The sequence below is a fragment of the Castor canadensis genome, chromosome 5 (genome assembly GCF_047511655.1).
Source record: "Castor canadensis chromosome 5, mCasCan1.hap1v2, whole genome shotgun sequence".
Taxonomy (NCBI): domain Eukaryota; kingdom Metazoa; phylum Chordata; class Mammalia; order Rodentia; family Castoridae; genus Castor; species Castor canadensis.
The window spans coordinates 131,091,063-131,116,999 of NC_133390.1; the positions used below are offsets into that span (position 1 = coordinate 131,091,063).

At 39.1% G+C, this 25,937-nt stretch overlaps 1 protein-coding gene and 1 pseudogene across 5 annotated transcripts in view; one reads left to right on the forward strand and one right to left on the reverse strand.

The window, feature by feature from the left end:
- Nucleotides 1-25,937, reverse strand: part of Trank1 (tetratricopeptide repeat and ankyrin repeat containing 1) — a 167,990-nt gene that overhangs the window by 53,756 nt on the left and 88,297 nt on the right. For all 5 annotated transcript variants that reach the window (XM_074074158.1, XM_074074157.1, XM_074074156.1 and 2 more), the window contains 4 exons: nucleotides 24,481-24,642; nucleotides 19,768-20,022; nucleotides 17,975-18,151; nucleotides 14,461-17,358 (listed from right to left, as the gene is read on the reverse strand). In XM_074074158.1, the coding sequence (XP_073930259.1) occupies nucleotides 14,461-17,358; nucleotides 17,975-18,151; nucleotides 19,768-20,022; nucleotides 24,481-24,642 (3,492 nt within the window). The remainder of the gene's footprint in view (nucleotides 1-14,460; nucleotides 17,359-17,974; nucleotides 18,152-19,767; nucleotides 20,023-24,480; nucleotides 24,643-25,937) is intronic.
- LOC109679019 (large ribosomal subunit protein eL42-like) lies at nucleotides 6,808-7,187 on the forward strand (annotated as a pseudogene).

Here is a 25,937-nt window from a genome sequence, read left to right on the forward strand (position 1 = left end):
TGTCAACCACTAAAACAACAACCTAGCTCTCAGTTTCCCTTCTCTCTGTCTACCCACCCACAAGCCTTCTTCACTGTCAATACTTTCAATAAATAGATTCCCAGATTTTTTTCAGCTCTGTGGTATTTATATTTGTTGCTCTGTCTCTACAATTTTTTCCATTGTTCTCTATTTTATTATCTACTCGATCTTTTCTACCTATCCCAGTCTGCTTCTTAATTAGCCCCTTCTATTAGCTCAACCACCACCCCTTTCTGCTACATAAACTTTCAACCTCATATTATCTACTAATGCTATCCCCCTGTCTCCCTCCCACCACAACCCTTACTTTAGTCTTCCAAGACCACGAAGATTCATCTTTGCTCCAACAGACAAATAAAGAAACTGGAACAGTAACAGTAACTGATCCTTACTAGGGATTACTGTAATTTTGAGGCTGCACCTTAACAACTGTGATAGATTTATTAACTAAGCCTCCTCGTCCTATGTGGAACAGGGAGTAGAATCCAGCATCTTGAGAATAAGAAGCTGATGAGTTTACTATTGAGCTACTACCCTCCCACTCCCATCTAGAGAAAAAAAAACAGACTTCAACCATCAAGTCTTGTACAATCTTTCATAAAACCCCCACTAAATGGGTACAGGAGATTAGAACCTCTCACCAAAAATGACCCCAGATACACAAATCTCAATGCAGAAACATGAAGCAACAAGGGAACAACTCTCCCTCAAAAACCAACTGCAATGCACTCTAAGGATCTAAACAATAGTGAAGAGGAAGAGATATCAAATACTGAATTCCAAAAAAATAGTAGAAAGAATGATCAATGAGCAAAAGAGGAGATACATATGCTAGTGACTGAGTTCAAAGAGGGTATGAATAAACAACTAAAAGAACTCAAAGAGAATTCAAACAAACAGATGAATGAAATTAAGAAAGACCATGCAGGATATGAAAGAGGAAATCAATAAAGACATAGAAATCCTGGAAAATAACCAATTTGAAACAAACAGCTCAATACCCCAAATAAAAACCTTAATTGAAAGCTGTTAATGAGTGGAGAGAGATGAAAACAGAGTATCAGGAACAGAAGATGAAGTAGAGGAATTAGATCCAACAGTCAAAGACCATGAAAAAATGCTAAGAAAATACGAATGAAAAGACCAAATCTACAAATCATGGGTATAGAAGAAGGAAAAGAAATACTAACTGAAGGCATAGATAACTTATTCAATAACATAATAGCTGAAAGCTTCCCCAGCCCTGAGAAAGGAAGTCACATCCAAGCTCAGGAGGCTTACAGAATACCAAACTGGCAGGACCAGAAAAGAAACACCCCCAGACATAGCATATCATAATCAAAAATGTTCAATATACAGAACACTGAAAGTTGCAAAGAGAAAAAACAGATCACTTATAAAGGTAAACCCATTAGAATAACAGCAAACTTCTCAACACAAACTCTAAATGCAAGAAGGTCATGAAAAGATATATTCCAGGTCCTGAAAGACATCTGCCAACCTATACTAGTCTATCCAGCAAAATTATCCTTTTTAATTGAAGGAGAAGTGAAAAATTTCCACAACAAACAAAAACTAAAGGAATTCATGATCAAACCAGTACTGCAGAAAATACTTGGACTCCTACACACAGAAGAATAAATTAGAGTCAGCTACAAAAATGCAAGAAAATAAGCCCCTTTGACCAAACACTGTAGCAAACAAGGAACAGGGGAAAAGTTAACATCAGGGGTATAAAAATAATTGGAAATACTACACACCTTTCAATACTAACACAGAATGTTGATGGTCTCAAAAGCACAATAAAAAGACATAGAATAGCAAATTGGATTTAAAAAAAATAAGACTCAACCATTTGTTGCTAACAGGAAACACATCTCACTGAGAAAAACAAACACTGGCTTACAGTGACAGGGTAGAAAAAGACTTCTTAAGCAAATAGACCCCCCAAAACAGCCAGGAGTAGCTATACTTTTATCTGACAAAGTAGACTTCAGACCAAAATCGGTCAGAAGAGACAATGAAAGTCACTCCATATTAATAAAAGGAACAATTCATCAAGAGGAAATAATAATTCTTAACATAAATTCACCAAAAAATCAGTGCACCCAACTACATTAAAAAAAAAACCCCACTAATGACCTTAAATGAACACATAGACCCAACACAGTGATATTGGGAAACCTCAATACCCCACTGACAAAAAAATCAACAAAGAAACATCAGAATTAACAGACACTTTAGACCAAGGGGACATAATAGACATCTACAGAGTATTTCATTCAACTACCATGCAATACACATTCTTTTTTTTTATTCATATGTACATACAATGCTTGGGTCATTTCTCCCCCCTGCCCCCAGCCTCTCCCTTACCACCTACTCTGCCCCCTCCCTCTCCCCCCCACCCCCTTGATACCCAGCAGAAACTATTTTGCCCTTATCTCTAATTTTGTTGAAGAGACAGTAAAAGCAATAATAGAAGGAACAAGGGTTTTTGCTAGTTGAGATAAGGATAGCTATACAGGGAGTTGACTCACATTAATTTCCTGTGCGTGTGTGTTACCTTCTAGGTTAATTCTTCTTGATCTAACCTTTTCTCTAGTTGCTGGTCCCCTTCTCCTATTGGCCTCAGTTGCTTTTAAGGTATCTGCTTTAGTTTCTCTGCGTTGAGGGCAACAAATGCTCGCTAATTTTTTAGGTGTCTTACCTATCCTCATATCTCCCTTGTGTGCTCTCGCTTTTATCATGTGATCAAAGTCCAATCCCCTTGTTGTGTTTGCCCTTGATCTAGTGTCCGCATATGAGGGAGAACATATGATTTTTGGTCTTTTGGGCCAAGCTAACCTCACTCAGAATGATGTTCTCCAATTCCATCCATTTACCAGCGAATGATAACATTTCGTTCTTCTTCATGGCTGCATAAAATTCCATTGTGTATAGATACCACATTTTCTGGATCCATTCATCAGTAGAGGGGTATCTTGGCTTTTTCCATAATTTGGCTACTGGGAATAGTGCTGCAATAAACATGGGTGTGCAGGTGCCTCTGGAGTAACCTGTGTCACAGTCTTTTGGGTATATCCCCAAGAGTGGTATGCAATACACATTCTTGTCAGTAGCTCATGGAACTTTCTCTAAAATAAATCATATTTTAAGTTGCAAAGCTAGTCTTAATGAATTTATGAAAAGTGAAATAATCCCCTGTATCATATTAACACAATGAAATAAAATTAGAACTCAACAAAAGAAACTACAGAAAATATTTGAACACATGGAGACTAAACAAGACATTGCTAAATGTCTTTCATCAAAGAAATAAGGGAAGAAATTAAAAAGTTCCTAGAACCTAATAAAAATGAAAATACAACCTACTAGAACCCATGGGACACAGCAAAAGCCATGCTAAGGGGAAAGTTTATAGCTATGAGTGCCTATATTTAAAAAACAGAGACATCTCAAATAAACAACTTAATGATACACCTTAAACTTCTAGAAAAACAAAAACAAAACAAACCCAAGACTACCAAACAAAACAGAATAATAAGGATCAGGGCCAATATCAATGACATTAAGACCAAAAAAAAAAAAAACTCTGCAAAGAATCAATGAAAATAAAGTTAGTTCTTCTAAAAGATTAAAAAGATTGATAAAACTGTAGGCAACCTGACTAGATGGAGGAAGGAAAAGACACAAATTAATAAAATAAAAAATTAAAAAGGGAACATAACCACAAATACTAATGAAATCCAGAAGATCATTAGGAAATACTTTGAAAACTTATATTCAAGAAAACTGGAAAATCTAGAAGAAATGGATAAATTTCTAGATGATTAAACCAACCAAAACTGAACCAAGAAGATATCAACTGCCTAAATAGATTTATAACAAACAATGAGATTGAAGCAGTAATAGAGTCTCCCAACAAAGAAAAGCCCAGGACCTGATGGATCCACAGCTACCATATCTTTAAAGAAGAACTAATGCCAATACTCCTTAAACAGTTCCAGGAAATAGAAAAGGAACACTACAAACTCATTCTATGAAGCCAGAATTATACTCATTCCAAAACCCAACAAAGGTACAACAAGAAAGAGAATTACAGACCAATACCTTAAATGAATATATACACAAAATTCTCAATACAATACTGGCAAGCTGAATTCAACACATCAAAAAGATTATACAACACAACCAAGTTTCATTCCAGGAATGCAAGGATGGTTCAACATATGCAAATCTATAAATGTAATACAGCATATAAACAGAAGCAAAGACAAAAATCAAATGATAATTTCAATAGATGCAGAAAAAGGCTTTGACAAAATTCAGTACCCTTTCATGATAAAAGCATTAAAGAAACTAGGAATAGAAGAAATGTTCCTCAACATAATAAAGGCTATATATGACAAACCTAGAACCAACATTATACTAAACGGATAACAACTAAAACCATTCTTGCTAAAATCAGAAACGAGACAGGATGTCCACTTTCCCCGCTTTTAATTCAGTATAGTTCTGGAATTCCTAGCCAGAGCAATAAGACAAAAGCAAGAAATAAAAGGGATTCAAATAGAGAAGGAAGAGGTCAAACTATCCCTATTTGCAAATGATTTGATTCTATACCTAAATGATCCTAAAAACTCCACCAAAAAAATATTAGAAACCATAGGGATTTTCCAAGATGGCAACTAGAGGGAGGAAGAAGATAGCATGTGTTCCTTAAAGTAAAAATTTTCCTGAGATGCTGGAGACACACCAGACAGGAAAAAACCACCAAGAAGAGGCAAAACTCTGACACTTCCACAACCCCAGCCTGCACATAACTTCCCCATGCTACAGTATATGGAGAAACCAGAAGGGCTCCCGTGCTGCCAGGCAACAGCTCCTAACCTGCTTGGCAGACCAACAGGTAAGCAAATAAGCAACATCTTTCCTTCTCCTTTCTTTTTTCTTTACCTTCTTTGCTTTCTTTCTCCTCTTACCCTTCCACTCTAGATACCATCATTTTTACTATTACTAGCTAGAAAATACTAAATTGCACACAGTACAAGAACAGTAACAGCAGCAAGTAGAATGACGAAAGGATGGAAAAAAGATGGAAACCATTTTCCCCCCAATAATAAATTAGTACAGGAACAAGAGGGAAATGAAGAAAACAGAAGCCCAGATCCAGACTCCAACAAAACAAAGATAAACTACGACAAAGAACCCAACAAAGCCCACAAGAACACTCTGAAAAAAGAAATACTGCAAGCAATCAATGACAACTTTATAGAGATGATACTGGATATGGTCAACCAAAATGTACAGGAGACACTCAAGAAATACCAAGACAACAAAAATAGAGAATTTGAGAAAGCACAAGAACAAATAAACTATAGAAGCACTGTATAAACAACAAAGTGAAACAAAGAACACCATAAATAGAGAGATAAATGAACTCAGGAAGAAAATAGACAATATTAAAGAGGAAGTGACCCAGGATATGGAAAACCTCAGAAAAAAGAATGAAACAGAAATGCAAAACAAAATGGAAGGCCAATCTAGCAGACTAGAACAAGCAAAAGACAGAATCTCAGAACATGAAGATGAAATGGTAAATAAAGGAAAAACTGAAGAACTACTAGTTAGACAAGTCAAGATCTGTGAAAGGAACATGTAAGAATTCAATGACTCCATCAAAAGACCAAACCTGAGAATCATGGGCATTGAAGAAGGAGAAGAGGTGCAAACAAAAGGAATTTGTAATATATTCAACAAAATAATAACAGAAAATTTCCCAAATCTAGAGAAAACTATGCCCATTCAGGTACAGGAAGCCTCCAGGACAACAAACAGACTTGGTCAAAATAGAACTACCCCACATCATATTACCATTAAAACAACAAGCACAGAGTATAGCGAAAGAATATTGAAGGCTCTAAGAGAGAAAAAACAAGTAACTTACAAAGTTAAACCCATCAAAATCACAGCAGATTTCTCAACGGAAACATTAAAAGCACAAAGAGCATGGGGTGAGGTCTTCCTGGCACTGAATGAAAATAACTTCAACCCCAGGATACTCTACCCAGCAAAACTAACATTCAAAGTAGATGGAGCAATAAAAGTCTTCAATGATAAGCAGAAACTAAAACAATATATGACCACCTCTACAAAAGATTCTTCAAAGGATTCTACAAACAGAAAGTGAAACCAACATAACCATGAAAGGACAGGCAGTACCAAATCACAGGAGAAGAAAAGGCAAGAGAGTAGAGAGTAACATCAATGTATCTACACACAATCACACCCTTAAACAACTGAGACAATTAAATGACAGGAATCACCACATACCTATCCATACTAACACTCAATGTTAATGGACTTAATTCCCCCATTAAAGGAACAAACTGGATTAAAAAGGAAGATCTAACAATTTGTTGCTTACAGAAGAACCATCTCATCGATAGAAATAAGCAGAGACTCAGGGTGAAAGGCTGGAAGAAGATTTACCAAGCCAATGGTCCCTGAAAACAAGCAGGAGTAGCAATACTTATCTCGGACAAAGTAGACTTCAAACCTACACTGATCAAACAAGACAAAGAAGGACATTCCATACTAATAAAAGGGGAAATACACCAAAAGGAAATAACAATTATCAACCTATATGCACCCAACATCAACGCACTAAAAACATATATAAACTCCAACACAGTGGTAGTGGGAGACTTTAATACCTCCCATCACCAATAGATAGGTCATCCAAACAAAAAATCAATAAAGAAATCCTAGACCTCTTTTTTTTGGTGCAGATAGCCCTCCCGTAATCATGGTTAATGTTCCTAAAACCTGCTGGACTTTCTGTAAAAAGTGCAGCAAGCACCAGCCTCACAAAGTGACCCAGTACAAGAAGGGCAAGGATTCTCTGTATGCCCAGGGAAAACAGTGTTATGGCAGGAAGCAGAGTGGCTATGGTGGGCAGACCTAGCCTATTTTCCAGAAAAAAGCTAAAACTACAAAGAAAATAGTGCTGAGGCTTGAGTGTGTTGAGCCCAACTGCAGATCTAAGAAAATGCTGGCTATTAAGAGATGCAAGTATTTTGAACTGGAAGGCGACAAGAAGAGAAAGGGACAAGTGATCCAGTTCTAAGCTCCATTTTTTGTTTTTTTATGAAGAAAATAAAATCATGCAGTCAATTTCAAAAAAAAAAAAAAAAAAAGAAATCCTAGACCTAAACATACCATAGAGCAAATGGACCTAATTCATGTCTACAGAACATTTCATCCAACTTCTACACAGTATACATTTTTCTCAGCAGCCTATAGAACCTTCTCAAAAATTGATCATACCCTAGGGCACAAAGCAAGCCTCAGCAAATATAAGAAAATAGAAATAATACCATGCAGTCTATCTGATCATAATGCATTGAAACTAGAGCTCAACAACAAAAATAATAACAAAAAACATGCAAGCAGCTGGAAACTGAACAACACATTGCTCAATGACCAATGGGTCATTGATGAAATAAAAGAGGAAATTTAAAGGTTCCTGGAAGTTAACGAAAATGAAAACACAACCTACCAGAACCTATGAGACACAGCACAGGCAGTCCTGAGAGGAAAGTTTATAGCCATGAGTGCATATATTAAAAAGACTGAAAGATCCCAAATCAATGACCTAATGCTACATCTCAAAGTACTAGAAAAACAAGAACAAGCAAATCCCAAAACAAACAGGAGAGAAATAATAAAAATAAGAGCTGAAATCAATGAAATAGAAACCAAAAAAAAATTACAAAGAATTAATGAAACTAAGTTAGTTCTTTGAAAAAATAAACAAGATCGACAGATCCATAGCAAACCTGACTAAAATGAGAAGAGAAAAAACTCAAATCAGTAAAATCAGGAATGCAAAAAGGGAGATAACAACATAACAACAAACACCATGGAAGTCCAGGAAATTATCAGAGACTGCTTTGAGAACCTATATTCTAATAAATATGAAAATCTTGAAGAAATTGATAGATTTCTAGATACTTATGACCATCCAAAATTGAACCAAAAGGATATTAATCACCTGAACAGATCTATAACACAAAATGAAATTGAAGCAGCAATAAAGAGTCTCCTAAAAAAGAAAAGTCCAGGACCTGATGGATTCTCTGCTGAATTCTATCAGACATTTAAAGAAGAATACCAATCCTTCTTAAACTGTTCCACAAAATACAAAGGGAAGGAAAACTGCCTACTACATTTTATGAAGCCAATATTACACTCATCCCAAAACCAGGCAAAGACACCTCCAAAAAGGAGGACTATAGGCCAATCTCCTTAATGAACATTGATGCAAAAATACTCAATAAAATAATGGCAAGCTGAATTCAACAACACATCAAAAAGATCATTCACCACCATGACTAAGCCGGCTTCATCCAAGGAATGCAGGGGTGGTTCAACATATGCAAATCAATAAATGTAATACAGCACATTAATAGAAGCAAAGACAAAAACCACTTGATCATCTCAATATATGCAAAAAAGCCTTTGATAAGATCCAACACCATTTCATGATAAAAGCTCTAAGAAAACTAGGAATAGAAGGAAAGTACCTCAACATTATAAAAGCTATATATGACAAACCTACAGCCAACATTATACTTAATGGGGAAAAACTGAAACCATTTCCCCTAAAATCAGGAACAAGACAAGGATGCCCACTATCCCCACTCCTATTCAACACAGTACTGGAGTTCCTAGCCAGAGCAGTAAGGCAAGAAGAAATAAAAGGAATACAAATAGGTAAAGAAACTGTCAAAATATCCCTGTTTGCAGACGATATGATCCTATACCTTAAAGACCCAAAAAACTCTACTCAGAAGCTCCTAGAAACCATCAACAGCTATAGCAAGGTGGCAGGATACAAAATCAACTTACAAAAATCATTAGCTTTTCTGTACACTAATAATGAACAAAATGAGAAAGAATCTATGAAAACAATCCCATTTACAATAGCTTCAAAAAAAATCAAATACCTAGGAATAAAACTAACAAAAGATGTGAATGACTGCTACAAGGAAAACTATGAACCACTGAAGAAAGAGTTTGAGGAAGACTATAGAAGGTGGAAAGATCTCCCATGTTCATGGATAAGTAGAATCAACATAGTAAAAATGGCTATACTACCAATTTCAATTTACATGTTTAATGCAATCCCATCAAAATCACAATGACATTCATCACAGAAATTGAAAAATCTACCCTAAAATTCATTTGGAAACACAAGAGACCACAAATAGCCAAGGCAATACTCAGCAAAAAGAGCAATGCTGGAGGTATCACAATACCCAACTTCAAACTATATTACAAAGCAATAGCAATAAAAACAGCATGGTACTGGCACAAAAAAGAGACATGAAGACCAGTGGAACAGAAAAGAGGACTCGGATATGAAGCCACACAACTATACCCAACTTATTTTTGACAAAGGCACTAAAAATATACAATGGAGAAAAGACAGCTTCTTCAACAAAAACTGTTGGGAAAACTGGTTAGCAGTCTGCAAAAAACTGAAATTAGATCTATGTTTATCACCTTGTACTAGTATCAACTCAAAATGGATCTAGGACCTTAATATAAGACTCCAAACTCTAAAGTTGATACAGGAAAGAGTAGAAAACCTTTGGAAGTAATAGGTATAGGCAAGGGCTTCCTCAATGGAACCCCAGCAGCTCAGCAATGAAGAGAAAGCATAGACAAATGGGACCTTATAAAACTAAAAAGCTTCTGCTCAACAAAAGAAAAGGTCTCTAAACTGAAAATATTTCTCCCACAGAGTGGGAGAAAATATTTGCCAGCTATCATCAGACAAAGGACTGATAACCAGAATATACAGGGAGCTCAAAAAACTAAACTCTCCCAAAATTAATGAACCAATACAGAAATGTACAAGTGAACTAAACAAAACTTTCTCAAAAGAAGAAATTCAAATGGTCAAAAAACACATGAAAAAAAGCTTACCATCTCTAGCCATTAAAGAAATGCAAATCAAAACTACACTAAGATTCCACCTCACCCATGTTAGAATAGCCATCATTACAAACACCACCAACAACAGGTGTTGGCGAGGATGTGGAGAAAAAGGAACCCTTATACACTGCTGGTGGTAATACAAACAGTACAACCACTCTGGAAAAAAATTTGGAGGCTTCTTAAAAATCTAAACATAGATCTGCCATTTTCTAGCAATACCACTCTTGGGGATATACCCAAAGGAATGGGAAATAGGCTACTCCAGAGGTACATGTGCACCCATGTTTATTGCGGCACTATCTACAACAGCCAAGTTATGTAAACAGCCAAGATACCCCATCACTGACAAATGGATTAAGAAAATGTGGTATTTATACACAATGGAATTTTATGCAGCCACGAAGAAGAATGAAATCTTATCTTTCACAAGTAAATGGATGGAACTGGAGAACATCATCCTAAGCAAGGTTAGCCAGGCCCAGAAGACCAAAAATTGTATGTTCTCCATCATATATGGACTTTAGATCAAGGGCAAACACAACAAGGGGATTGGACTTTGATCACATGATAAGGTGAGTGCGCACAAGGGAGGTATGAGGATAGGTAGGTAACCTCTCTTCCCCAAAAGAAGATAGCATTTGTCTTCAATGCAAAGGAACTAATGCAGAAACTTTAAAGCAACAGAGACCAATAGAAGAAGGAGACTAGGAACTAGAGAAAAGGTTAGTTTGAGAAGAATCAATTTAGAAAGTAACACATATGTACATGGAAGCAATACTAGGAATCTCCCTATATAGCTATCCTTACCTCAACTAGCAAAAACCCCTGGTCCTCCTTATTAATGTTTATAATCTCTCTTCAACAAAATTGAGATAAGGACAAAAGAGTTTCTGCCTGAAGTGAGGGGGTTGGGGGAAGGATGGTGTGGGGGGAAGGGGAGAGTAATGACCCAATTATTGTATGCACATATGAATAAAGGAAATTATTTTTAAAAGTAAAAAAAAAAAGAAATCATAAACTCTCTTGGCAAAGTATCAGGACACAAAATTAATATACAGAAATCAGTAGCCTTTTAACTAACACAGACTGCGAAAGAAACCAAGGAAACAATCCTATCTATAGTAGCCTCAAAAGTATGTATGAATACATTTAACTAAGGAAAACAAAGACCTTTACAATGAAAACTATTAATCACTGAAGAGAGAAATTGAAGAAGACATTGGAAGATGGAAGTATTTCCCATGTTTGTGAGTCAGCAGAATCAACATTATGAAAATGGCTATACTACCAATTACAATTTACATGTTCAATTCAATCCCTATCAAAATTCCAGTGAAATTCTTCACAGAGATAGAAAAATCAATCCTAAAATTCATATGGAAACACAAAAGACCTCAAATAGCCAAAGCAATTTTGAGCAAAAAGTCCAATGCTGGAAGTATCATAATAACTGACTTCAAACTATACTACAGAGCCATAACAATAAAAACATCATGGTATTGGCACAAAAACAGACATGAAGACCAACAGAACAGAATAGAAGACCCAGGCATAAATCCATGCAGCTATAATCAGCTGATTTTTAACAAAGGAGCCCAAAACACATGATGAAGAAAAGATAGCCTCCTCAACAAATGTTGCTGGGAAAACTGGATATTCACATGTAGAAAACTAAAACTAGATCCTTGTCTTTCACCCTGTACCAATATCAACTCAAAATGGATCAAATACCTTAACATAAGGCCTGAAACTTTGAAACTACTATGGGAAGTAGTAGGAAATACACTGGAACATATAGGCATAGGCAATGACTTCCTAAATAGAATTTCAAGGGCTCAGCAACCAAGAGAAAGAATGAACAAATGGGACTGCATCAAACTAAAAAGCTTCTGCACAGCAAAAGAAAAAGTCGCTAGACTTAAGAGACTGCCCACAGAATGAGAGAAAATCTTTGCCAGCTACTCATCTGATAGGGAACTAATATCCAGAATCTACAGGGAATTAAAAAAAAAACACAACCTCCAAAGAATCAAATTCCAATGAAGAACTGAGCACATGAATTGAATAGGGAATTCTCAAAGGAAGAGGTACAAATGGCCAAAAAATACATAAAGAAATGTTCAACCTCCCTGGATATAAAAGAGATGCAAATCAAAATTACACTGAGATTTCATCTCACTCCAGTTAGAATGGCCATATTCAAGGGCAAAAAACAGCAACAAATGCTGGAGAATATGTGGTGAAACAGGAATACTTATACACTGTTGGTGGGAATGCAAATTAGTACAACTATTATGGAAAGCAGTGTGGAGATTACTCTAAAAGCTAAAGATAAAACTGCCATATGATCCAGTGATACCACTCCTGGGCATCTATCCAAGGAAACATAAGTCAGGATACAACAGAGACACCTGTACACCAATGTTCATTGCAGCACTACTTGTAATAGCCAAGCTATGTAAGCAACCCAGATGCCTTACAACTGATGAATGGATCAAGAAAATGTGATACTCAGCCATAAGGAAAAATGACACCATGTAATTTGAAGGTAAATGGATGCAATTGAAGGACATCATGCTAAGCGAAGTAAGCCAGGTTCAGAAAGACAAAGGCCGCGTGTTTTCTCTCATATATGGAAGACAGATCCAAAACATAAACATATACACAAAACAAACATTATTATATACAAAGTTATATGTAGAACATGTTTGTAATAGTGGAACTACTCTATGGACCTCGGGGGAGGAGGGAAAGGAAAGGAAAATGATAGAGAATCAACAATATCGAAATACATCTGTGCAGGTAGAGGATATAACAATATGTATTGAAAGCAGTTGGATAATGGGGAGAGTGGGTGGGAATGGGTAAGAGAGTGTAATAGAGGGGGGTTAACTGACCAAAGTAAAGTATTCTCACAGTGGGGAAACATTGAGAAATCCCTTTAAACATTGACTTTGGAATTAATAACAAAAGACAGAACTGTAAAATAGGTACAGTAGGGAATGGTACTAAAAGAGAGGCTGAAAGGAGGAGATGAAGGTGAGGGAATATGGTTGGTGGGCTTCATATACATATATGAAATAGAATGATGAAACCTCTTGCAACTGCTTTAAGTGTGGCAGGGAGATTTCCAGGGGGAGGGAGGGGGATATTGTGGGGGCAATTGAACCAATGTACAATGTAAGCCTATTTGGAATTGTCACAATGAATACTCCCTGTACAATGAATATATTCTAATAAAAATGAAAGAAAAAGAATTCTTATAAGTCAGTAAGCAAAACAACACATCAGGAAAGTAAGCAATGATAGGAACAGACAATTCACAGAATACAGAATGTCCAGTAAGCACAATAAGATATAGAACCTTGGAAATAAAAACTAAATCCACTACAGAAGTTATTTTACACCCACCACAAAAGCAAAGCAAGAGTGAACATGGTGGTACAAGTCTGTAGTTCCAGCACTTGAGAAATAGAGGCAGGAAAATTGAGAGTTCAAGGCCAGCCTGGGCTACATAGCAAGACCCTGTCTCAAAAAGAAAAACCAGGGCTAGAGGTGTAGTACAGTGGTAGATCACTTGCATAACATGCACAAGGCCCTGGGTTTGATCCCCAGTCCACGTATACACACACAAAGAAAAAAAATAACAACACAGTTGCAGAAAGATGTGCCTGGCATGATCCTATGAAATAAAATCTTTAAACATGTAAAGTAATATTCCTTATTGTTTGTGGATAGTTGTAAGGCACAGGAAGACAATTTGTGAGCATCCATTAACCATAAAGGAAGTATTCTGGCATTGCTATCATATTATTTAAATCTTCTGTGCCTCAGTTTCATCCTGTGTACAATGGAAACAATGCCTCAGTCATAAGGCTGTTGTGAGGATTAAGCATAGGTACTATGTATAAACTGCTTAGCATCATGCCTGGCACAGAGAAAGGTTATAACTGTGATACAAATTAAAAGCACCTGAGTGCATCTTATCTCCCACTATCTCTTGTTTTTTGTTTTTTTTTTTTTTTTTGCTTCTCTTTGGGAAAAAAAGCTGCTTTAAGGATAATGACCTGCAACTGACATATTACTTTACCTAAATTAAGCAGGTACTTCCAAGTTGTTTTAACAAAAGTTTTCAAAGCAGTTTAAATGTTCCCCTGAAATGTTTTCATGTCATGACAAACCCCTTAAGATATAACTACTTAAAGATCTATTTCTACCCAATCACATATTTAATTGTCAAATTATGAATAAGTGGTGGCAGAAATCATAAGATTTCTTATTCATGAATATATTTGCTAACAAACTCCAAAACATGACTCTTACTTCAGCTGCAAAAGCATAACAAGAGCTAGCCTATAGCTTCAAAAGTAGTCCAAAGTCAATGCCCAAAGTACCTCCCTAGCTGGAAAGCCCAAGGCCTGGACATACCGGAGTGGGACCTATAATTCTGGTACAGCTGGTGGATCCTCTTGGGCTTCCGGACAGCACAATGCTTGTCTACTGTGTTTCTGCTGGCATAGTGGAAAAGAGAGCGTAGATCACTAAAACGGAAGGCCACACCTTTCATGATGCTCTGGGCTGTGTCTCCGGTGAGGAACATGGCATTGGGGTCATTGATACATTTCATCAGCAATGCCAGCTCAGCTTGGGTGAAGTCCTGAATCTCATCACCATACAGCTCATGGATGGACCAAGGAAGCACCTTAAGCTTTGACAGTCTCCGGGACAGGTTGTATAGAACATCCTCTTCATCAAAATACCCTTTCTGGGACCTGATCTGCTGATACAGACAAAAGAGGCTATAGATCTCACTCCGGTCTTCCTTGAAATTTGGAGATCGTTTCCTACCTAATTTTTTATATGCTTCTTCAGTGAGTCTCCCATGGGGACAGCCAAGGGCCTCAAAAGAACCCTTCAGAAAAGATTTTATTTCTTTCCAAATCAACGCAGGGTTGTACAAAGTTTTCCCTTTGGCCATTTTGGGCCATATCTCATTGGTGAACACCTCAAATGTCACGTATATCCGGGGATCACTATCACCTGTACGTGTTTCTGCAGCTTTGTCCTCCTCACTATAGTTCCCATCTGCCTCAGCCTCATCCTCATCCTCTTGCCAAATGGGGATGTTCAACTCTTCTTGTGTGGACCATCCTAAAATAGTTCTTTTTAAGCTTCCATCTTCATTCCTCAGAAAGAATGGTTTGGGAAGAGAAGCATCAAGCAAGAGGAGTAGCTGTTTGGAAGTAACAAACAGAGGAAAGTTCTCATCCCTCAAGTCCTGGAGTTTGTGGACATTTGGATCCAGTGGTTTGTAGTGACTGGTGGCCTTGGTAGACTTGGAAAGCTCAATAAAATTCCTTTGTACCTCCTGGCACAGAACATGGTTCTTGGTCACAAAGATCTGGTGCAGATGCTCCAGCTGATGAGGACATTCAGGTACACAACCTTCTGCCACTTGGCCATCTCCTGCTGGCTCCACCCCAGCCCCTGTTGCACAGGCCTCACTCTCTTGTTCCTCATCTATGCTGTCTACTGTTTCCACTTTAAAGGAACCCTCCTCTTCTTCATCCTCTTCTTCTTCCTCCCTACCTGGACCCTCTTTCCCAGGTTCTACTTCCAACCTTCTCTTTGGCAAGATCTGTTTGGCCAGCAATGGGCTTCCTGCTTGCTCTGCTTTTTCCCAATAAACATGGAATTTCTTCCACAACCTATACAAGCAGCAGGTGGTCTTCCCAGTGCCACTCCGCCCAATGAGGATGATGGGTTCCAGTGGTCTGGGATTGAGGTTGATCACAGCATACTCAAGCTCACCCACTCGGAAAGGGTACTCCACTGTTGCTGTCATGTCATTGAGGATGTTGAAGGCCATGTTGGTGCTGAAGCTGTGGAATTTCATGATGTTATACTCTGTCTCCACAGCACTGGCTGGTGGAAAATACTCAGGATCCACACATTCCCTGTTCTTCTCTGCCTCTGTGTCCTCCACATAGCAGTGGGGTATTCGCTTTTGGATTTTCATGTTAGCTGACACTTGGCTTTTGTTGATACCTTTCAGCTTCTTACGTAGGACACAGGACAAGCCCCGGTTGTAGGCACTACAGATGGCCATGATGGAATCTGACAACTTGCAGTGATCTAAGACAATGTCCCATATTCGGATGATTTCTGTGTAGACCCTCCCTGACTTCTCCACACAGTATGTGTTCCGCTCTGTAGCAATGATTTTCTCTGGGTTCTCGCTGCATCGAGGGGAAAAGTCAATTGCGAGTTCCCACAGCATCCTGGCTCCTCTGTCCAGCTTTGCTTCAAAGAGCTGAATGTTTCCTTTAGAGTGCTTCAGTCGCTTCTGCAGACCCTGGGTCCACTCACCATTCCCTAGCTGCTGGATAGCAAGGATGATTTTCTTCTTTATGACTTTGGTCATAACTTTACTGGACAGCTTCTTCAGCATTTCTGAAGTGCACTCGATTTCCCAAGTCATGTTATCAAAGTCCTGGAGACAGGCCTCAATCTCCTGCATACTCCAATTGTCTTGATCATCTCTGCCCTCCCTCCCCCTGTTACCAGCAGGAATGAGCTGTGAAGCCCCAGGGCCTGCCTGAGCACATCCTTCCCTGGCCTCTGGGACAGCAGGATTATTCCCACTACAGTCAGAGCTCCTCACACTCAGGGTTTGCTGGAGTTTGTCCTTCTTTCCTTCCATGCCAGCTCCCACCTCAAGAGGCTCAGAGTACTGAGGATAGTCCTTTGGGAGGGAAATATCCAATTCAACCTGCTGAATCAAAACTGTGATGTCCTGCACGAGGCGATCTCTAAGGGATCGAGGCCTGGTGGCTCCAGGTTCCAGCCTAGTCACCTGGGCATCAGGAAGAATGTCCCAGCTGTCAGGAACTGTGGTTCCTTCAGAGAGGATTCTGGCAGTGGTGTCACATGGCAGTGACTTGAAGGAACCCTGGGACTTGAGCTGAGATGTATGACCAGGGACAGAAGACCGAGACAGCCTCCCAAGGTGGGCAGCAGAATCTTGCCGGCTCCTCCGCCTGCTTTCTGTCAGAGCTTTGTTCCAGGCCAAAAGCAGAGCATCATTTTTCTTAATCCGGTGTCTTACATCTTTACCCTCTTTGTTCTTCAGGTTGAAGTTGATGTCGAACTTCACCAGCAGATCTATCAGCTTCTTTGTACGCTTCAGCATGCCCTTCTGGAAGAGGAGGTGCATCAATGTGTTTCCATTGCTGTCCTGGATGTTAGGGTTGAGGTAGTAAAATTCAGTGGAGTTGGACCAGAATAAATCCAACAGGTGACTGAGGAAGTTAAAGCCAATGTCAGCTGAAAGACAAACAAAATTCTGTGAGTGTGGAGCCACTCTTTTCAGGGAGCAACAGACCTTGGGTTTGAGATAGGCAACAGCTTGGGGCATCTCATAATACTGACCTCCTCTAAGGATCTGATACCCATTAAATAACCCAGTGTTCTCAACCAAGATGAATCCCCTGAACATGTCTGGAGGCAGTCTGACTGTCAGTCAGAAGGATGCATTGACAGCTAGTAGGCAAAGGGCAGGGATGCTACTGAATATCCTGTCATGCACAAAAAAGTCCTGACAACAAAGAATTACCAGCCCAAATGTCAATAGTACCTCCTGAAATAACCTTATGATATTCTAGTAAGATCCTTTATGTCAGGATTCTTAAAAAATGGTCATCTACAGTCAGCCAACTTTGAAATTAAAAATCCTCATTGTACCTACTCTAATCATTCACTGTAATGGTCATTTCTTCCCATCATGCTATGGGTGAGAGGCCTGGAGATATAAGCAGGCCTGGTCAGGAAATGGTTCTTTTTCAGATCACTTTTTCCCACACAAAAAGATCAAAAAGCACAGCATCAGTTCTAATATGCAACTTCCTCCTCAAGGAAGGACTGCTTAAAAAACAAGGCTTACCATTTATATCCAGAAAGATGTGAAGTGCAGCATGCAAAGGAGTATCACCTTCTGTGAGAGAAATACCACGGGGGTCTGCACCCTTGGTCAAGAGAAGAAAAGCCAATTCAAAGTCCTCTTGTCTCAAGCACATGAGAAGTGGCCTCCCCTGGCTTTCCTGGAGGCCCTCTGGCAGGGCTGAAAGGGGCAGAAGAGATGGTACCGTGAGCTCTGACCCTAGGAAGAGGCACAGCTTGGCTCACTCAGGAGAAGAGGCTGCTCCTCCCATTATGTTGCTGACTCAACTACCAAGATGCTCCTACCATCTCCCTTCCTGAAAGGCAAAGCTTCTGAGTGCTTTTAGGAGAAAGTCCTGCTCCTTCAAGGGCTGGCCTGTCCATAGGCCATGACCCTCCCACCTCTCCTGCCTGTTCTCTCATCTCAACACAGGACCCAAGTCCACCCATGCACAGCCTCACTGGAGTGAGGACAGGGCACAAGAATGATGGAAACCCTAACGTTTCCTAACACCACACCTGGCATAGTTAGTGATAAGGACCTGAGAACACTTCCTAATCCTCTGCTTCTATTAAGCTTCTACCCTCCATAGTCATCTTCCCTGACACCTCTCAACCCCCTACACCACTTTCCATTGAGATCAGTCCATACATTCCTCTGCTCTACACCCTCCCTGGAGATCTGCAGCCCTACTGTACAGCTGCAGCAGCTGTGCATTTGCCTATGTGGACCTGGTTCCTAGCATCTGATTCTGGGAGATGCTCTATGAGCAGATGCTGAATCAAAAAATAAAACAGGAATTCTATTGATAGTAGTCTTCAACCAAAGAAAGTAGCACTGCATACAAAGAAAGAGTGTAAAGAAATAAAACATAGAAGGTACTCCATCTACCTCCTGACAGCTGTGAGTGGAGCCAGTACCTAAAGGTTTTGCAGTGTATGTGGCACTTTGAAAGCTGAAGACAAATGAGTTATTGCTCCTTATGAAGGGCACTTCTTACATAGCAAAACAAGCAGAAAACCATTCAGCTAAGGTACTCTTCCAAAAGCCTGCACACATTAACTCATTTAATATTTAAAACAGCCTTAAGAAAGACTATTATTTTATTTATTTTTTTTTGTATGAGTGAACTCAGGGCCTCACACTCCTACCACTTGAGCCACTCCACCAGCCCTCATTCTCTTTTTATAAATGATATAAAGGCATGAATAGCATGTCAAAGGGCATACAGTTAGTAATGGTATGATGAGTGGGGTGGAGGGAATGAGTGAAGGAGAAGGTTGGTGTTTTTAAATTATTTTTAAAATCAGATTCAATTTAACACGATGTCTGCACACACCAGACACACACCCCAACCATGTGTGATTATTCCAAATAAAGCAGCAGATGTTTCCACACACCAACTAACAAGCATCACAAATCCCAATTTGTGGATCACAAAAGAATGCCACATTGTTCACAAAGAGCCATGTAACATATCTGAGAGAGAGGCCAGGTGGAATTGACCACTGTGGGCTGAACCAGGCCCAAGGATCCTCCACAGGCTTGCTGTTTCCCACACAAGAGAAGAAGACAACAGGAATAAATGGGATTCACAAAAATGCAGAGTTGCTACAAAGCAACTCACTTATAGGCCACTAACCCCCATCACTGCTTCAAAACAAGAAGATACAATGGAGAGAATGAGGCAGAACTTCATGATGTCTCTAAAAGCAAGACAGCCAGGATATGGCCTTTACTCCCCTGTCAAGACAACTCAGACAACTTTCTGGCACTCGTCATCCAGGCATTCTCACCTCCATTGTCTATCAGGCAGCCCAACAGTTGTGTCCTCCGCTGGTCCCAGGCACTGAGGTGAGGGATGACAGTGCAGATGTCCAGGTTCGAAAGGTCGCACTCTTTCATGAGGCAATCTCCAACAGGTGGCTCCCCACTCACTTTGCGGGTCAGCAGCAGAAGCACTTCCGGCCATTTCTGTTTTTCCAGTAAGAACTTGATGAAGGTGTTGGCACAGTCTCGATTAATGTCACAGATCAGGTCAGAAGGAATTTCTTTCAAAAATAAGAATAAACCACACTCGAAAACAGATTCATATGACTTCCCTCTTCCTCCTCCATCCTCCAACTATATCCCAACATATATACATAATTAAGAGGGATGAAGACTCAACAGTTTTAAGCACTAAGGAAACTGAGCAAGTAATTAATTAACATAGGCAAGATACTTTGCTATTAATGAACATCAATATAAGCACAGATCACATGGGCTTCTAGAGGTTAAAACACTCCATGAAGAGTATAGAGACCAGCACCAGAGATGAAAGAATGATAATTGTGTCTGAAGACAGAATGCTTGAGTTAGAGCAAATACTTTAATCAGGCAAAAGTCTGACTTAAAATTTTCATAGTATTGAGTCTATGCCCTTCTTAAGAAACACTGAAATACAAGGAGACACTATAGAATAATTAAAAAGCTAAGAGTTATAGGGTAATGATGAAAGGATAGTTTATCCTTCAATTCTTAATTTTGTATAATCATGGATAAGTATTTCCATCTGATCTTTGAAGTCTAGAGACAAGATAATGGGTATCCCTTTTCATATTACTGGTGCTTCTTAAGGGTGGAAAACTTTTAAAATAGATCCTCAGTAGGTTGATTGCCAGATTTAGCAAATAAAAATATAGATGTCAGTGAACAAATAAATTCTTAGTATATCTCATGCAATATTCAGGACATATTTATACTTAAAAACATTGTTTATCTAAAATTTAAACTCTACTGGGCATTCTGTATTTGGCCCAGCAATCCTGCTAGTAACAAGGCAGGGAAGAACAGATGGAAACGAATCAAAAATTATTAAATAAGTACAACTTTATTTGTATTTGCCAGATTTTGCTTCTCATATTTTTCTAAATATTGAATGAATATTCATTTTAATATTTAAAATATTCACTTAAAACAAGAAAATTAAATAGACTAGTCTATCATCTTATTTTAACAAGTATCAGAATAAAAGTATAAAAGTAAACTTTTAAAATAGACATTTGCAGTTTTGTCCCCCAGAATCTATTCGCATATCTTCCAATACAGCCCGCTCCCACCTTCCCACAACCCCTCTTGGGGTGTGGCAAGAATGGTCAGCATAGGATTTCGGCCTGAGTCCATCAAGATTCTTCATCTTCCAGACTACAGTTATTGGTTCAGAGATACACAATGTATGAAAAGTGAAGCTGGGCACTGGTGGCTCACACCTATAATCCTAGCTACTCAGGAGGCAGAGATCAGGAGGGTCACATTTCGAAGCCAGACCCAGCAAATGGTTTGTGAGACCCTATCTCGAAAAAATCCTTCACAAAAAAGGGCTGGCAGAGTGGCTCAAGGTGTAGGCCCTGAGTTCAAACCCCAGTACCAGAAGAAAAAAAAAAGTGAAGCTAGGAGTTTTGTTCAAACTATTTTGAGAAACAGAGAGAGAGAGAGAAAGGGAGAGAGAGAGAAATGAGTCCCCAAGTTCAGAAATGCTGGACAAGTCAGAGGTTAAGGACCTAGATTTGTTTCCACTGACAGTCTGAGATGAAAGCTAACCAGAAGATAGCTGGGTTAAAGATGGGAGATAATCAATCCTAGTTACAGTGAAGTCAACTGGCATTTCTAGCATATGAGTCCAAAAAAATCACCTTTATTTTTTGACAATTTAAGACAATTTGAGTTTGTCTGTCACTTCCAACACAAACAGTACTAAATAGCCTACCCTATATCTAGTTAAGGACACAAAGAAAAAAGAAAAAGTAAAGAAAGAAAAAAAACAAAAGAATTATGTGGATTAGAGACCCACTCGACTCTGGAAAAGAGTGTGGAAAGACCACTAGGAAAGACACAGAAAATAAGGAGCCATGAGAAAAGGGGAGAGGACCCCACACCAACACACACAATCCCTCTCAGAGAAACAAAGAAAACCTGGGAACACAGACTATAAAACACAAAAGTCATTCAAGAAGTAGTATTCCAGGCCAGGCCTGGTGGTGTACATCTGTAATCCCAGCTATATTGAAGGTGGAGAAAGGGGTATACATGTTTGAGCCAGCCCCACAAAAGTTACCTAGATCCTATCTCAAGCCAGGGCTGAAGGAGTAGCTCAAGTGGTAGAGTACCTGCCTAGCAAACATGAAGTCCTGACTTCAAAACCCCAATACCACCAAAAAAAAAGTAAGCTAGGCATGGGCACACACCTGAAATCCCAGCTACTCAGGAGGCACAGGTTGGGACAAGGCCAGCCTAAGCAAAAGGACAGACCCTATCTGAAAAACAAACTAAAAGCAAAAGGACTAGGGGCATGACCAAAGTAGTAAAGTACATGCCTAGGAAGCACAATCCCCAGTACCACCAAAAAAAAAGTAGTATTTTCATCTTGTGGCCTTTTGTAAGACTTGCCAAACACCATTACACATTTTATTTTCACAACCCTGAGGAAATAACACATGAAGACAGTCTTCATGGGTCAGTCAATATTAAGTCCAAAACCCAAAGGCTCCCTAGAAATGATTTGTGCAGAATAACTTCATCTAAGAGATCTCAAATAAGAGGCCCCATCCTAGAGTCTTTGGTGTGCCATTTATTTTTGACCCATTAATATGCAAAAAAGAAAGGCCAATCTTATAACCCAACTCAGCTAAACTTCACCTAACAGCTAATGAGTGTTAGTACTTTATGTGCAAAACAATGAGCTTTGTGTTGGACCTCCATTACTTCATGCAGTTGTTTTCCACCTGAGGCAAAGATGGCAAGACTAAAGCTTAAGAGGTAAGTAACTGGCCCAAGGTCACAGATCTGGCAAGTGGTAGAGCCAATACTCAAATGTAAAACTTCAAGTCTTAAGCACTATGATCTACTGCATATCCTGAAAGACATTTTTGCTTCCTTTGGCCATACTTTCCTACATTTTCTGCAAAACTGAGACATCTTAGCCTTATGAAATGTCAGTTTCTAAAATACTAAATCTCACCTACTTACGATTTCTAGAATCTTCATAATTATCTAAAGTTTGTCATCTAAAGTTCTTTTGAGGCAGTTTCCTAATTTCCTCATAAAGAAAAAAATTTAAATTCAATTCTATAGTAACCTACACTGCAATATTAGCCAATATCTACAGAAGAAAGAAACATCTGTGGCATATTAGAAAATGGTTGTATTTCAACAAGGGGATTGGACTATGAGCACATGATAAAAGCGAGAGCACACAAGGAAGGGGTGAGGATAGGTAAGACACCTAAAAAACTAGCTAGCATTTGTTGCCCTTAACGCAGAGAAACTAAAGCAGATACCTTAAAGCAACTAATAGGAAAAGGGGAACAGGTACTAGAGAAAAGGTTAGATCAAAAAAAATTAACCTAGAAGGTAACACCAACACACAGGAAATCAATGTGAGTCAATGCCCTGTATAGCTATCCTTATCTCAACCAGCAAAAACACTTGTTCCTTCCTGTTATTGCTTATACTCTCTCTACAACAAAATTAGAAATAAGGGCAAAACAGTTTCTGCTGGGTATTGAGAGGGGGGAGAGGGAGGGGGCGGAGTGGGTGGTAAGGGAGGGGGTGGGGGCAGGGGGGAGAAATGAACCAAGCCTTGTATGCACATATGAATAATAAAAGAAAAATGAAATAAATAAATAAATAAATTTTTAAAAAATAATAAAAAAATAAAATATGAAAAAAAATGGTTGTATTTGCAAAGACTAATGCTTGCAAAATACATGAAAACTAGCAATGGAGGTTGCCTCTAGCGTGGGATTTAGAACTGACACTCAGGGGCACAAGATAATACTTCACTGAAGAACTTTCTACGCTCTTTGAATGTTTTACATGTAAGTGCATCACATTTGTTTTTAGAATTTTGTAAAGATATTATAAAGTAGTTTTTGTTTGTTTTTGTGGTGCTGGGAATTTAACCTCTGCCTCATGCATACTGAGCATGTGTTCTACCACTGACCTAGCCCCTAGGAAAAAGGTTGTTTCTGTTGTTGCTGACTGTAGTGGGGTTTGAACTTGGAGCCTTGCACTTGCTAGGGAGGTGCTGTATATTTTAACTATGCCTCCAGTCCTTTTTTGCTTTAGTTATTTTTAGGATCTCAAGTTTTTTGACTGGAGCTGGCCTCAGATCTCAATCCTTCTACTTATGCTTTCTGCGTAGCTGGGATTACCAGCCTATACCACCACTCCTGCCTTATTTGTTGAGATGGTGTTTCACTAACTTTTTGCCTAGGTTTACCTCAACACATCCTCCCAATCTACACCTCCTAAACAGCTAGGATTACAGGCATTAGCCCCCACACCAAGCCCTGCTAGGAAAGAGTTTTAATAAGCATAAATCATTTTTTTTTGTCTTTTCTTTTTTTTGGTGCTGGGATCGAACCCAGGGCCTCAGGCATGCTAGGCAAGCGCTGTACCACCGAGCTACATCCCAGCCCATAAGCATAAATCATTTTAACACAACTGAATATTGTGAAGAAAAATACCTTGCAGAGAAGAAAGGAGACGCAAGAACCTTTGAACTACTTCCTGCTTCAGAAAGTTTTTATGCAATAACCAGTTTCCTGAGTTCATGTACTGCACCAGCTGCTCAGATGTCTTCCGGAAAATGTCGCTGTCACTTATGGATCCATCACCATTGCTGAGTCCTGCAAAACACAACAAGTGATACTTCTGAATACAGAGATGTCAGCTGTGGTAGATTATAAAAATATAACCACAATTTCCTATACCCTTCTATATCCACAACCTTTGCAACATGACTTTGCCGGTCTTCCCATCAAGAAATAAGGACTATTTCCCCTTCACCCTCCCTTGACTCTGGCCTGACTTCATGACTTTATATCACTGATAGACTATAGCAAATGTGATCTTTGTGCCAGTTCTTAGCCTGGCCCTCGAGAAGCTTTGTATACTTCCACTGGCTCTCTAAAGACCCTGGCCTCTGCCCTGAGAACAAGTCCAAGCTAGCCTGCTTGGGAGTAAGAGACAACATAGAACAAAGCAATCAGCTCAGTTGTCCAAACTGAGACCTAATAGATGTGAAAGAGCCCAGCCAAGATCAGCAAACCCTGTAAACACTTGAAGAAGTTCAATAAAGACTGTAAGCGCATGCCAGACTAAATTGCTGATGTATAAGATCAAGGGCTAAATAAATGATTTTTAAGCCACATAAAATTTGGGATAGTCTGTTTAGATAACTAATAACAATTCAGGGAAGTGACAGGAGAAAGGTGGCTCAGTGCAATGGCAACACCCAACTATATGTCAGCCACCCAAATCTGTATGTCTTATTGGCAAATAAGGTAAGGAATTATCTCTCTGTCCAAGGAAGGTAAGACTATATTCTTTTAGTTCAATTTATCTGAGAAATAGGCACAACCACAAACCCACAGACGATGTATTAAAATCATATGTGTTAATAGTCAGATTATACACTCAAAAAGCATTCTTAGTTTTACTGGACAGATAGAGGAGCAAAACTGGACATTTATTTTTCTCACCAAAGGAAAGGAGTCTGGCTCACAACAGAAGTGACATTGCTTCATGGTTGTGAAGAGATCAATTAGTGTTCGAGGTTGTGTTCTACCAGAGTGGAAACACATTAAAAGAGATGGACTATTTAAAAATGGGGGTGAAGAATTAAAAATATTCTATCTTCAGACAGCAGCAGACCCTGAGTCAAGAATCTGTGTACAAGTAGTTTATTAAGGAGAAAACCAGAAAGAAGAGAATAAGGGAAGCAAAACAGAAATGGAGAAGGAAGCTGAGTGAGGGCATGAGCTCAGGCAAAGTCCCACAGAGGGTGGCCTCAGTCTGATCCCATAGGGAAGGCATGGATTATGAGTCACACCTCAGAGCTGTCCCCATGCAAGGCAAGGGAAATGGACTTTCATATTTTTATATCAGTCACTGGCTACAGACAGGATTGGGAGAGTGGAAA